The sequence below is a fragment of the Buteo buteo genome, chromosome 19, assembly GCF_964188355.1.
Source record: "Buteo buteo chromosome 19, bButBut1.hap1.1, whole genome shotgun sequence".
Classification (NCBI taxonomy): Eukaryota; Metazoa; Chordata; class Aves; order Accipitriformes; family Accipitridae; genus Buteo; species Buteo buteo.
Window position 1 is genome coordinate 26,804,458 of NC_134189.1, and position 13,767 is coordinate 26,818,224.

General features: G+C 41.5%; 1 protein-coding gene across 3 annotated transcripts in view; it reads right to left on the reverse strand.

The window, feature by feature from the left end:
* Nucleotides 1–482: 482 nt before the first annotated feature.
* Nucleotides 483–13,767, reverse strand: part of FBLN1 (fibulin 1) — an 82,460-nt gene continuing 69,175 nt past the window's right edge. For all 3 annotated transcript variants that reach the window (XM_075051807.1, XM_075051809.1, XM_075051811.1), the window contains one exon: nucleotides 483–1,571. In XM_075051807.1, coding sequence (XP_074907908.1) covers nucleotides 1,432–1,571 — 140 coding nt within the window. In that variant the 3' untranslated portion in view covers nucleotides 483–1,431. The remainder of the gene's footprint in view (nucleotides 1,572–13,767) is intronic.

Here is a 13,767-nt window from a genome sequence, read left to right on the forward strand (position 1 = left end):
TTATCATAAAATCTTAATTTAAGGAGTGAGAATGCTGCAGGCAGAGAAGCTTCCCTGCTGCAGAGAACGGAATGAAGACTTATGCATGTACACAGTAAAGTTGCTACGGTCTTTTATTTGCAATGGATCAGAGAGGACGATCTTTATTATTCAAAGGTCATTCAGGTCAATGGAAAGATCCCTTTAAGCTTCAGGGGCTTTTGCATAAAAGGAAGAGACAAATGCCTAGCGCTAATAATGACCGATGAAATAGCAGACTGTTTTGAGTGGGAAATATGAATATATACATATAATTAATTTGTTTATGGGAAATATATCATACAATTTTTTCTGGTAAGCAGAAACCATAGCATATTTGTGAGTATTTCCCATCTGAGTTTCTTTATTTCCTCATATCTTAACAAACATAACAAACTGAAACATGGAGCTAATTATTTTCTGTTCAGTAATAAAAAAGATACATTACTTTGATGCCCAGAAAATACATTAAACATTCATTTATTTGTGACAGTTTCATTATATTATTACATATGCCTTGGTTTGGTGCATAGGAAGTGTACATTTTAACATGCTAATTTTATTACCAATTTTAAAAAGGTATGGAGCTTTATTCTATAATAGACAGGAGATACAGGTCTGAGTTTCCCATGTATTGCTGAGTACAGACGAGATGATTGGAATTTAAGCAATATGCCTTATCCTTGTGACAGGTTAATTACAATGACAGGTATTTGTTTAATTAGAATCAAACATAATCTTACAATCAAATAATAAGTACAAAAAAAGGGAGTATTTTTTTAATATGTGCAATAGCTTCTTCGTCTTACTATTTCTAATTCCTCTTCCTCTTGCACTTCCTCTTGCAGCCGTAGCTGAATGTTGTTTTTTAAATATCTAGGCTAAACTTTTCAGAAGTTATTAGCAATTCTGGGTGCCTATTCAGTTATCCTACTGGGGCCCAAAAGCAAATATTTAGCACTTTCTGACAATCTGACTCCTTCAAGGTAGTTAATATTGAGGTGAAATTACTAATCCTTACCAAACCTCCTCCATCCAAAGATACCATATATTCAACCCAATGAACTCTGACATCTGTTTTGTTCCACATCCTCAGCCACTCTGGTTATCTGGCCAAGGAACAATAGTTAAGATCTGCCTAAAATTTTAGGAAAGTTTTAAATTTCACTAGGCAGCTGAGCACTTTTACACACTACTTACTTTATACAGACAACTACATCAGGCTCACTTAATTTGCTCCACCCTATGTCTAATCAACATAATAGCTTGTTATTTGTCTTAAACTATAAACCAAATATTTAAAAATAAAACAAAAAAACACTATTGGGTTTTACAAACAAGTATATGACATAATAGTTTGTGGTAATGATTTAGGTTGGAGCGGCTTGCTTGTCTGGGATTTTAAACGCTCTCTCAGAACCAGTACTCGGAGACAAAGATGTGAACATTGACGATGTTACGATGAGATACCACTCCACCCATGACGTAGTTCATCTCCAGTTTCAGGATGGCATGGAAAGGTCCAACAATGGGCCTCACCTGGCGAACTACACCTGTTGGGATAGAAACAGGTTGCTGAGATTAACAGGACAATCAGATGGGTTTGGATGAGCTACACTCCCCTTCGTCTTCAGTACAGCTGACAGAAAGTTATTTTACCTATTGGGTCTGTAAATAGCTTGCAAGAAAGCTTGCAAAATAAGAATAAAACAGAACTTTTGAATCAAAATACCTCGAAGATCTAGAAAGAGCACTAAAATGCTGCTAATGGCAGAAAAACGACATATTCTGAAATCAGTAATATATTTTTTTACCTTTTATTCAGAGAGATAAATTCCGTAAGTAGTCTGTGACACTGCTTTTTAAGTAAGTAGGACATAAGGAGACTTTCCTTAGGTAAGCCAGCACACACACTGCCCTGAGGAGTACGTGAGCACACACACCTGGGAATGCCATGCAATTGCTGGTACCGTGTTGAAAACCGCATTTCATTTGGAACAGCAGAAATTATTTGTAATGCAGCAGTAAAATCAACACTCTCCCTATAAACATCAGATGACACTGATCTCTGAATTGTTCGCGTGCCACATCGTGGATAGACAACCCCACTGGAAGCAACGGGAAGAAAACCAGGGGAGTTTAATGAGGAAAGGAGGACTATCACAGCATGGGGTCCTACGTCATTCCTCACACGGATGGTGGCCATTCCCTCACCACCATCAGGGCTGGGTAATGAGGAAGGAATTGGCAAGGGAGAAGCGAGCGGTGTCTTTTAGGGCTCTAGTCCTTTGGTTTGTTTTCCGTGGAGGAGCCTCAGCGCCGGGGCGCAGCAGGACGAGGACTGCTGGGGGCCGAGAGCAGTGGGGTCCTCAGGGGGTGGCAGGGCAGGGCTTCTCCAGACAGGGCTTGTCCCACCACCCCAGCCAGGCAGCAGGGCAGGGCTGGGGGCAGCCAGGTTCAACCGAGGGCCCAGATCACCAGCTCAGCTCATGGCGACGGCGCTGGGCCACAGTCAAGCTGTGGAGGCGACGCGTGGGTTGGGCTCCAGAACTAGAGGACCTACGGCTGTGATGGCGCTGGAGACCAGGCTTCTTCCAGGACTGCTCAGGCAGGGGCTGAAGCCGAAATGGGGCTCCTGGCCTCTGGGCTTATCGGTGCCTTGACATGATGTGGCTAAACAGAACAGCGTTACAGCTTCAGATCTACGCAAAAGAAAGTCAACAGGAGCTTTGCCATTGACTCCAAAGGCTGAAGATCAGATCGTAAACATGTCCTCGCTCCATGGTTATTTTCTAGGTCCGGTGTTACAGAGTTGGGAGCTACCAGATGGCTTCTATCTGAACGGACGTATCCAAAAGGTCAAAATCACGCAAACCCAAAGTCAGCCAGCGGGCACAGGAGTCTGGAGGAGACCCCCCCCCTCCTCAGACACCTCCTTCTGACAACTGACTTATCTGACAGGGCTCTTGATTCAGAAGGAAATACCTAGTTTGATTTAAGGAGTTATTTTATTTAAGGATTATTTAAGACGTATTCCTTCTGCGTGCTGGGGGTTATGTTTCACAAGCAGGCACCACACCAGCACCTCCCTGGAGTCCCAGCCGAACTCCTGCAGCAGTCCTCTACGAACACATTGGCTTGAGGTCTGATGGGGGAGATAAACGTTTGCTTATGCAGGCTGTCAGCACCTTTTTCTAAGGCAGTGATGACATTACAGTTTTGTCCTGTTTAAATACTAACTAATATCTTCAGCATGCAGTAAAATTGCAAACTTTTCACCACATTCACTTTGCTTGCCATATTTGATGAATACACTTTTTAAGCATCCTTCCCCCTACAATTTATATGTACATACATACATATATATACTTGTTGTTTGTTTTTTTTTTTTCTAGTTTTCTTGGCTACTCTCCTGCACCTTATAAAAATGACTGGGCTTGGCAGATAATATATTGAAAAAGAAAAGCCTTGCTAAAATTGCTCTCCCTTTAGGGTAGCTTTTAAAGCATTTTGCTAACAACACATCACATTATTGCAGGCACTGCTTTAACTGACAACCACGGAAACACACACCATTGGAATCACTCAATACTGGCAAGCTGTTTAACCCACCCTGTTAGCGGCTCATGCAGTGATCACCAAGCCTCAAATGGCAAAGGTTGCTGTTTCCATTTAGCAATCTTTTTATAGTGTTCTACACTTTCTTGCTCTACTCTAGTAGAGTCTACTCTAGTCTAGAGGTAGGATTGCAAATTGTGGTTTTTTTCTGATGTGATGCAATTCTACTCAAGATGGTTTATGCCATCTATCCATACACTATTGACGTAGCATTCAAAGCAATTAGTAACTTTCTCATTCTTGTTTGGATGCATTCTGCTAATAGGCAGAAAAATTGGAACATTTATTTTCGAGGTGGAATGGGCAAACACACTGATCCATGTGGCAGTACTTCTCCACAGAGTTCTCTTGCTGCAGTTTTAAAATCAAGCCTAATAATGGTCTGAGAAGCAAATGCTGCACATGTTAAGACAGCTATACTGAAGCAAGAAATTGAAGGAATGTACAAAGAAACACAATACTCTCACAATATTTATTCAACCAGTTTGTTGTGCCAATGTCCTAGATGGTCCTGAAATGACCGCCAGGGCAAAAGAACTATTTCCCTTCCTCTCCTATTAAATAAATAGGATGATGCAGTGAAATGGGTTTGCACTACAGCATCTCTATAAGGATGCAGTCATTCTAAATGGGCAGAAGAAAAAAAAAAAGAGTAAGAAAAAAACCTTGAAATGTTCTACTGCACAAAAGCATATGACAGGTTTTCAGCTCTTGGCAGATTTACTCATTAAGAACTTCCCTTTTTTTTTTTTGGTGAAAAGTGCTAAAATGGAAAACCTGAGTATTTTTCTCCACCAAACTCAAGGACAAATGCGGATGGAAACCATGCAACAGCAAAGCTGCTCAGAGCCTGAAACCTGGCTATGTGCTTATCCAGTTCCCAGTGACCCTGTTGCAGTGGTCCTAGGACTTGTCTCAGAAATGCTGTTAAAGGCTACCTGCTGTAATGTGTCACTGCCTTTTGGTGCTACCTGTGTCTGATTCTCTAATATCTTGTGCCTTTCACGTCAAGTAGGAGGGAGACACAACTATTCCAGTCCCAAACTAGGCCAGCGGTGCCTTGTGCCTACTCTCACAAATGGATGTCTAAAGTAAAAGCTTGAGACTCAGGCCTCGTACATGTAATTCACATACTTGGCTCAAAGAATCAGTCAATATCTGAAAAGCATTTAACACAGGACACATCTGAAGATGCCATGTGTAATAATTCTAGATGTTTTCAAGTGACGTGGATTTACCAGTTACTGCAGCATTTGCATAAACATGTTGTTCCACTATGCCTTTTGGCAGACTAATGCTGGGTCCAGATTTGTGGTCTGGCATCCTTCAGCATTCATGGCTGAATATTAAGTATAAAAACATATTTTATAGTAATAGGAAGGTTACAATTTTTAAATGTACTGAAGAGTCAGGAAATGTAGAAATAAAGCAGCTGCATTTTGATCTCTTTTGTACCAGTCTAAATCCAAAGTAGCTGGAGGGAGCTGCTCAGATTTGACATGGGGGTAACTGCAGACTGGGACTTGGTCCTGGATCACTGCAGCAGTACATACTGTCCCGTGAGTCACTCTCTATAGGATGCCACAAGAACAATGGTGTTGCTCATTAAATGACCTGAAAACAGAGGGCTCTCAAATACCACCATCAGCTGGTCCTCTCTGGGATCAAAGCTGCAGACTCTACAGTTGGTAAATGGGGTGAGTTTATTTAAGCAAGTTCACCCAAATCCTTTTCCAACAAAATCAGACTTCAGCTAGGTTAGCATTTTGCACAAAAAAAGCCAGGAGAATATTTGTCTATATTAAAACAGGGTGAATCACTGATAATAAATGAACACGGAGATTCGCACTGCTGCTGAATCCCATGTGCCAGGCAATCTCGAGCATCTGTGTTGTCTTGCCTACAGGCACATCTATGCAAGCAAGCACTGCTACCCTCCAGTCTGATGCGCTGCTGTTGCTGTTCATACTCCTCAGTTCATAATCTGTGGCCCATAGACTCAACCTACAGAAAACCCTATGTCACAGACCAGGCAGACTACTTTCCATCAGCTCACCTTTGTTTGGTTTTGCTTTTTTGTTAACTGAGCAGAGGTGTTATTATGCCTCCCAAATCTGCTTGGGTATCTTCATGGTTTGCTGACCTCCTTTTAGAAAACAATGATAAGACTTCTTTTTTCTGCACACTTTGCCCTTATTGTAAACAGAATCTGTGCCAATCCTTTCCATCTGCTGATCTGTGTAAGCAAACAGCCTTGGCTTGAGAGGCAGTAAGTTTTGGATGTCACAGTTATTTCTGCAGTGTTAGTCTGACCATGGCCCAGAACTGTTAAAGCTCTGTAATTAATACACTGAGCTGCTCTCTTGCCCTGTTTCTTCTTCTTTCATGTTTCATATTTTGATTTTGTCTAAGGTAAAACTGTGTCACCACGTGTAGTGAAGACATTAACCTAAATAATATATAATACTTATTTTCAAGTGAGAAATGACAACAACCAGCAATCTTAGAGCCACTGTCATTGGATTACTGAGGCTTTGCTTCTCAAAGAAGATGGGATAAATTAGACAGCAAGCTTAATATTGTTCATCTTCCTAAGCCTTTCAGCAGAATTTCTATTATTGTAATCAGATGCCACAGGTATTCCTTGGCTTGTCTATACCTCCTTAAGATATCATTACATTTCTCTGCTTTGAAATATGTGAGACCCTCAGGCAATTCACTTCTGTGTCTGGTTTCTGCTTGTATTTTTGCATTAGGCAGCTGATTTGCTAAAAAGCTCCATTTTGAACTTAGGAAAAACACTGCTGTTTTGTTACCACATTAACCCACTCTGGATAAAAAGCCCCCACGTTATCATGCATTAACATTTTGTCTCCAGAAATCCAGACTCCTGACTCTGACTTCTGTGCTAAGCTCACTGCCCAGTACGCCGAAGGAGCACTTGCAAAACTCTTTAGAATACTTTTTAAAAAAAAAAACTTTTTTCCACTGCTAACCACAAAATCTGCAGCAATTACACTTGCAATGAATCTGGGTCATTGTGTTCCTTACACCTCTTGCTGAACACTGCATTTGCATTTTCTCTAGAGAAAGTTCCTCTAACGGGGATCTCCACCGTTCGCCAGAAAGCAAACCAGAACCAAAGCAGCTTATTTTCACACTGACACTTGAAAAGGCTGTTTTGGATTGGTAGAGAGGATGCATTAGGTTATGTTTTCTCTTCCAGAGGTCAAGGTCACAGGATTTTCCACAGGGACTGACTCTTGAGTCTAGTCAAATATTTAAATCTGCATCATCGTAAGAACACAGTACAGACGTAAGTTCCACCCATTCTCAAAAAGAGAGCCTCAGATAACCTGAACTTTTCAGGACCCCCATGAAATCAAGCTGAGAATTGTCCGTGGAGCAGGCAGGGAATCAGAGGCTGAAAGGAGAGGCCACAGGGACTGCTGATGACTAGGGAGCTGTATCTGGTGACTGCTGGAAGAGGGGATGTGCTGAAGTAAACTTCTTCTTGCCTTACCCACATATGCATATGCAGGCATATATATTTGTGTATATATAAACAATCTAAACTACAGCCAAATCAAGAGTTGTTCTTCCAAATAACCCGTGGGCTATGCTCAGGAATATACAACAAACACAGTTATCAAAAATGGGATCAACTCCCTCAACCACATTTCAAGCTTTAAGTAACAAGCACAAGAACTCTTTTCCTCTTACCACCTTCCCCTCTTTTCCCCCATACACAGGATTACAGCTGTATTGTTTTGTTCCGGTCATCACATGCCAAAGGATAGTAACAAAACTACGTGGTTTTTTTTCCTTTGTGCTCACAGCAAGCACCCGGTCTCCTTTCTGTGATTCTTCTCAGGTGGTAAGTTAATGAAGAGACACGTGGCTTCTTACTATCAGTTGAATCCAACAGCATTGCCCCTTTTTCATTAGTGCAAGACTCCATACTTGACATTGTAGGTAGGTACTAAGTTAGCCAGTTTTTCTGGGAACAAACAATTTATTTAAGAAAATTTGCTCTTTTTTTTTTTTTTATTGTTTAACGGTAAGATCTGTGGTCAGCTAAAAACTGACCACAAACTGACTAAACTTGGGAGGGATGGTAAGGAGTTACTGAGAGAGCATGAGGTGGTGAAAAGAAGAACAATCCACTTTTCTGATTCATTAATCTATAGTTAACATATTAATCCAGTCCTAAATAGAACAAAACACATCTTTTTATTCATTCTGAGATGTATTTTAAATTAAACACTCTGTAAAAAGTATCTAAAATAGTAAGAATGGGATATATATTTGAAATACCAAAGGCAGACAAACAAGTCTGAGCATAGCTCATTGTTCGCTTTTCCTTCAAAATAAGCACACACTGCTATTGAATTTTTTTTTTCATGTTTGCATCCTGGCCATGCATTATTAAAATAAACTTTCACAAATCAGAAACTAAGAGGACAACTGAGAATTAGTCTTCATTCACTCTACTGCAAGGGGAAGTACTGACCATATATAAAAAAAGAATATTTTGCATTAGTTAGAATTAACAGCAACTTGGTATATGAAATATGATATGAATTACTGTGTGGAATATGGCTCCATAAGAATGTTAATATTGGCTCCATTGTAAAATACAGTCATAGACAGCAAAGAGTCTAAGGGCTGAGGAAAGCTAAAGAATCTCCTAGGATCTTCTTGGTAATTCTCATGTACAATGATGTTTCTTTGCCCTGATACACGGGTTGTTTCACTGGCTGCCTAGCTCTGAGGTCCCCGGGCAATTTCTAATCCAGTCCACGCCAGCAAGGCAGGCGGGACAGCAGGGTTGAAAAGCTGAGCAGGATATGAGGCTTCAGAGGTGAGAGGCAGGAATACATACTAGGGCTGAAAAATGCATTGCTTGTTTGTCCAGCACGTATGGTATTTTGTTAGCAATACACTCATTTCTATTCCTCATGAGATAAATAAAATCCCATGTGAGATGAATAAGAGCCCAAGCAAATGAGTTTTTCCCCTAAATTTCCTAATCCTTGGGCTATGAGTCTACAGGTCTGATTGTAAGCGAAAGCTAAAGTCCATCACAAAATGTGTCCCCTTTGGAAAAAACGACAGGAAGGCTTGTCAAGAGAACGTGCTATTAGATGGTGAGACATAGCGCTGTCTGGTTTTAGATGGAACTTTTGGGATGAGCTGCTGGTGACACCTACGTTTCAATGACACAAAAACCACCTTATAATTTTTCCTCTAGCTATTTTCCTTGTGCTTTAAATGGATACTTGGAACATGAAATGATTAATTTGGGAAAATTCAAGTACCAGAGAATGTGGTGAGAGCTGTGGAGCTGGAGCCTAAACTCAACTGAAACTCGGGTAATTTATTGGGCTTTATATTAACTTCCAAGTAATCTTAGCCTATGTTCTGAAGTCCTACATTTGGCTGTTCCGGGATCTCTGTTTCTCCACAAAAGACACTCTGGGCCTTTTTACAGCCTTGTCAGAGACGAACAGTCCTAGCTGCCACAATGCAACAGTAACTATCCTTTTTTAAACAATGGATCTTTGGGAATCACAAAAATAGCCTTTAAATAGTCTGCTAGTGTGTGTCAGGCCATGGCTATCTATGATTATGTACAAAGGACAGACACAGGCTCTCCCCTAACGTTAGCAAACTTCTTGAATCCCATGTGGACGTTTCAGTAATGAAGCCGAGAGGTTACCGTCTCAGCCGCCTGGAACCTAAAACCATTGCACGGCTACTAAACAAAAGTAGCCTAAACCACCAGCACGCTAGCAGTAATGTGTGGTGAACAACTTTTTGTGAGGGGAAAGCATGTTTATGAGTTTCCCTTAAGCAATACAAGAAGACTGATCTCCTCATGTTAATGCAAGATCTTGGACTATAATTTCAAGTTTGCTTTTCTCCTCAAGGCCTCTTGCTTTATACTGCTGGCCAAGATTTTCGAAATTAAGAGTAAACATCTCAGATGCATCAGTGTTACTTAAGAGCCCAGTCATAGTTTCAAAAGAGGTGTTCAGGCAATTAGGAAGTTTAGGACTAGGGAAATGATCGCTGCAGTGGCTACTGTAAAAGGTAAAGTTGATAGGATCATTCCAGAAATGAGCAAGAGAAAAAAAATCCAGCCATGAATAAATGCTTCCTTGGATCAAACCATAGACAACCAGTTGCAGGTTAGGCTTGAATACCAGACTATCTCAGTCTACAACATGTAAATACATATCTATAGCATGAAGCCAAAACTATATAGCCAAATTGTGTTTTGGCTCTGTAGACCTCAACTCAAAGAAGTCATGTTAAGATTTGTAAGAAAAAAAGTTATTTCTTATTCAGTATTCATTACAAATATACAAAGTTCATCAATAAGGTTGAAAAATTATTCATATCCTGGTCACAAACAGAAAATACGTATTTTAGGCTATTTTATTCATTTTTTTTTCCGTAAAAAGCTTTGTGGCTCTGCACACATTGAAGTTTAATTGAATTCCTTTCCTAAAGGCTGCTCTTTATTCCAAAAGGTTATGCCAAAGTAATGATTTTCAGTGCTTAAATTGCTCTGGCAACATAGTTACTAGAGTACTTACTGACCTATACCATGCCAGCGGAGAAGGGAAGTGAATCAACTGTTGTGTAATTGTTTAATATATCGTAGCTTTGAAAATATAATGCTTCAAACATTGCACATTAGGGAATGTCTTACTGCATTTGGTAGAGTGAAAGCTGCAAAGTTTTTCCTTTCGTAGCAATCCAGTCCTGTCATGTTTTCAACATCACTGCAATCCAGAATCAGAATCACAGAAAAGCTGAGGCAGGAAGCACCTCTGAAGACCATCTACACAACCCCTTGCTCAAAGCAGAGTCACCTAGAACGTGTTGCTTTGGGCTGTGTTCAGTCTGGTTTTGAGTATCTCTAAGGATGACGACTCCACAGCTCTAGGCAACCTGTTCCAGTGTTCAACCACCTTTACAGTAAAGAAAGGAAGTTTTTTCCTATGTTTAAATGGAAGTCCTGAATTTCAGTTTGTGCCCATTGACTCTTCTTTCCACACCACTGAGAAGAGTCTGTCTCTGCCTTCTTTACTCCCTCCCATTACATTGATCAGATTCCCCCTGAGCCTCCTCTTCTCCAGGCTGAACAGTCTCAGCTCTCTCAGCCTCTCCTCATAGGACAGATGCTCCAGTGCCTTCATCATCTTCATCACCCTCTTCTGGACTCCCTCCACTATGTCCATGCCTTTCTTGCACCAGGAAGGCCAGAACTGGACACAGCACTCCAGTGGTGACCTCACCAGTGCTGAGTAGAAGGGAAGGATGACCTCCTTCAGCTTGCTGGCAATGCTCTTCCTGACACAGCCCACTGGCTGCTTTTGGCACAAGGGCATGTCATCAGCTCATGATCAACTTGGTGTCCACCAGGACCCCCAGATCTTTCTCTGCAGAGCTGCTTTCCAGCTGGTAAGCCCCTAGTATGTACTGGTACGTAGGGTTATTGCTCCCCTGGGGCAGGACTTTGCACTTCCCTTTGCTGAACTTCACGAGGTTCCTGTCAGCCTGTTACTCCAGACCATCGAGGTCCCTCTAAATGGTAGCACAACCCACTGGTGTATCAGCCACTCACTGTGATTTTTTTTCCTCTTCAAACCTGTTAAGGTGCGCTCTGTCCCATCAACCAGGCCATTAATGAAGAAATTGGCCCCAGTATTGATCCTTCGGGTACACCACTGGTGACTGGGTGCTAGCTATGCTGCTGATCACAACCCTTTGAGCCTGGCAGTTCAACCATTTTTCAGTCTGCCTCACTGTGCACTTATCTCATCTACATTTCCTTGGGTTGCCTAGAAGGCTATTAAGGGAGATGGTGTTGAAAGCCTTACTAAAGTAAAGATAAGCAACATCCACTAATCCAGAAATCTCTTTGTAGAAGGTTGTCAGGTTAGTCAGGCATGATTTGCCCATCGTAAATCCTTGCTGACTACTCCCAGTCACCTTCTGGTCCTTAGTATGTTTGGAAATGGTTTCCAGTTGGATTTGGTCCATCACCTTCACAGGGACTGAGGTGAGGCTGACCAGCCTGTAGTTCCCTAGATCCTCCTTCTTGGCCTTCCTGAAGATTGCAGTGACATTTGCCTTCTTCCAGTCCATGGGAACTTCTGATCACCACCATCTTTCAAAGATAATTGAAAGCGGCCTTGCAATGACATCAGCCAGTTCCCTCAGCACTTAGCGGGGGCATCCCATTAGCTCCCATGGACTTGGGTATGTCCAGTTTGTTTAAATGTTCCCTAAACTGATCCTCCTCCACTGAGGGTAAGTATTCCTTGCTCCAGACCTTCCTATTGCTCTGAGGGTTCCGGGAATCCTGAAGGCTAGTCTTATCAGTAAAGAATGAGGCAAAGAAGGCATTGAATACTTCAGCTTTCTCCATGTCTTTTGTTACCAGGTCTCCTGCCCCATTCAGAAGCAGGCCCACATTTTTCCTAGTCTTCCTTTTGCTGTTGATGTACTTCAAGAAGCCCTGCTTGTTGCCCTTCACAGCAGTGGGCTGTGCCTCCACAGGCAGTCTCACAGGCATTATGTTCCTCCAGTCCTCTCCAGTTCATGACTGTGCCTAAAGGCACAATCTAGCTGTCAAACTGCAGGCATTTCCCAGACCACCAGATGTCTGCTGACTTCGGAAAGTTAATGTACACCTTAGATTCCTCCATATCTCTAAAGCTAAATAGTCCTTTTCATTTTCTCTTTTTTTTTTTTTTGTTGTGAAAGCTATTTATATTTCTCTCAATTATTTGTGACAATAACAATGTAGGCTCCTGCTATGTGATGCTCTATAGTTTCTGATATAATCTGTTTCATTAATAAGAGCCTGCTCTTTGGAAAATGAAATATTTCTTGGTAATCATCACTGCAGGCATCAAATCATATGCAGAAAAATAGCTCTGAAGATATCATTAATCCTTGAGCTGCCCCACCTGACAAACATAAATATGGTTAAAGGATTCAGAAAACTCATTAATCAAAATACAAGTACCGAAATAGGTTTCCTCTTGCTTTGAAGTATATTGCCCTCATAACATTGTGAATTAGACCTTCATTCAAGTTTGATGGTGAACACTTCACAAAATAATAGATTTGGAGGATCAAGTTAGAGTTGGATGTTAACAAGGTTTCCATGCTGATGGAGAACTGCTTCACAGGAATGTGGCTGGCTATATGTATCTTTGCTGAAGTATCTGGGGACAAGATATTAAAAACCATGTACTTTTCAAACATGGACCTCCCAGATCTTTATTCAAATTCCTAAAAAACGGCCCAGTTTTCAACTGTTGAGCAACCAAGTGCTTATAAAATGCTTCAGAAGTCAGTTTGGACACATAAAATCGCACTTTCATAAGCTACATGACACTCAGGGGAATTTCACTGTTGGCTTAAGCTGATCAAAAAGAGTGGTCCTGCTATATCCTCCATCCCTTCTATTGGATTAAAACCTGAAAGAAAAGAATAAAAAATGGAGCTTGCTGCACAAGCACTAATGCTGACAAGAAGGAAAGGGCTGGAGTGTTAGTTCAGAGGTAGACAGGAGAGGGGGATTTCCCTTTTGAGCACCAACAAAGCTCTAGATCACTGAATACAACCCCAGTGTCCCCTATTAGGGAACAGAAAGGCAACGGTGATTTAGGTACTGTAACAGTGAGTATTGCACCAGTGGCATAAACAGGGCTTCTAATGACTTGGGCCAGTTGGTGCAGCGCTGAATGCAGTGGTGTGTTATCTCAGGAACAGGCAAAAATGCCTCTGTCCCTACAGCGATTCAATAACCGCTACCCAACAGTGCAGCTCAAAGCTGTGCTGTATCGTCCTCTGAGAGGTGTAAAAGAGGATCAGGCGTAGGGCAAGACACCCCTCGGAAAAAAAGAGTAGCGTAACTCCATGGGCCTGGGCCTGCGACCATAAGCAACACCTATTGCTCAGATCTCTCCCATGCTCAGAGTATCTATTGACCACAGTAATCATTTAAAAGCCACATAAAGACAAAGCTCTCCTTTAAAGACTGTCCAAACAATTGTGTCTAAAACTCTCCAGGTACTCATAGCCTTTGAAGTTTCCACTTAG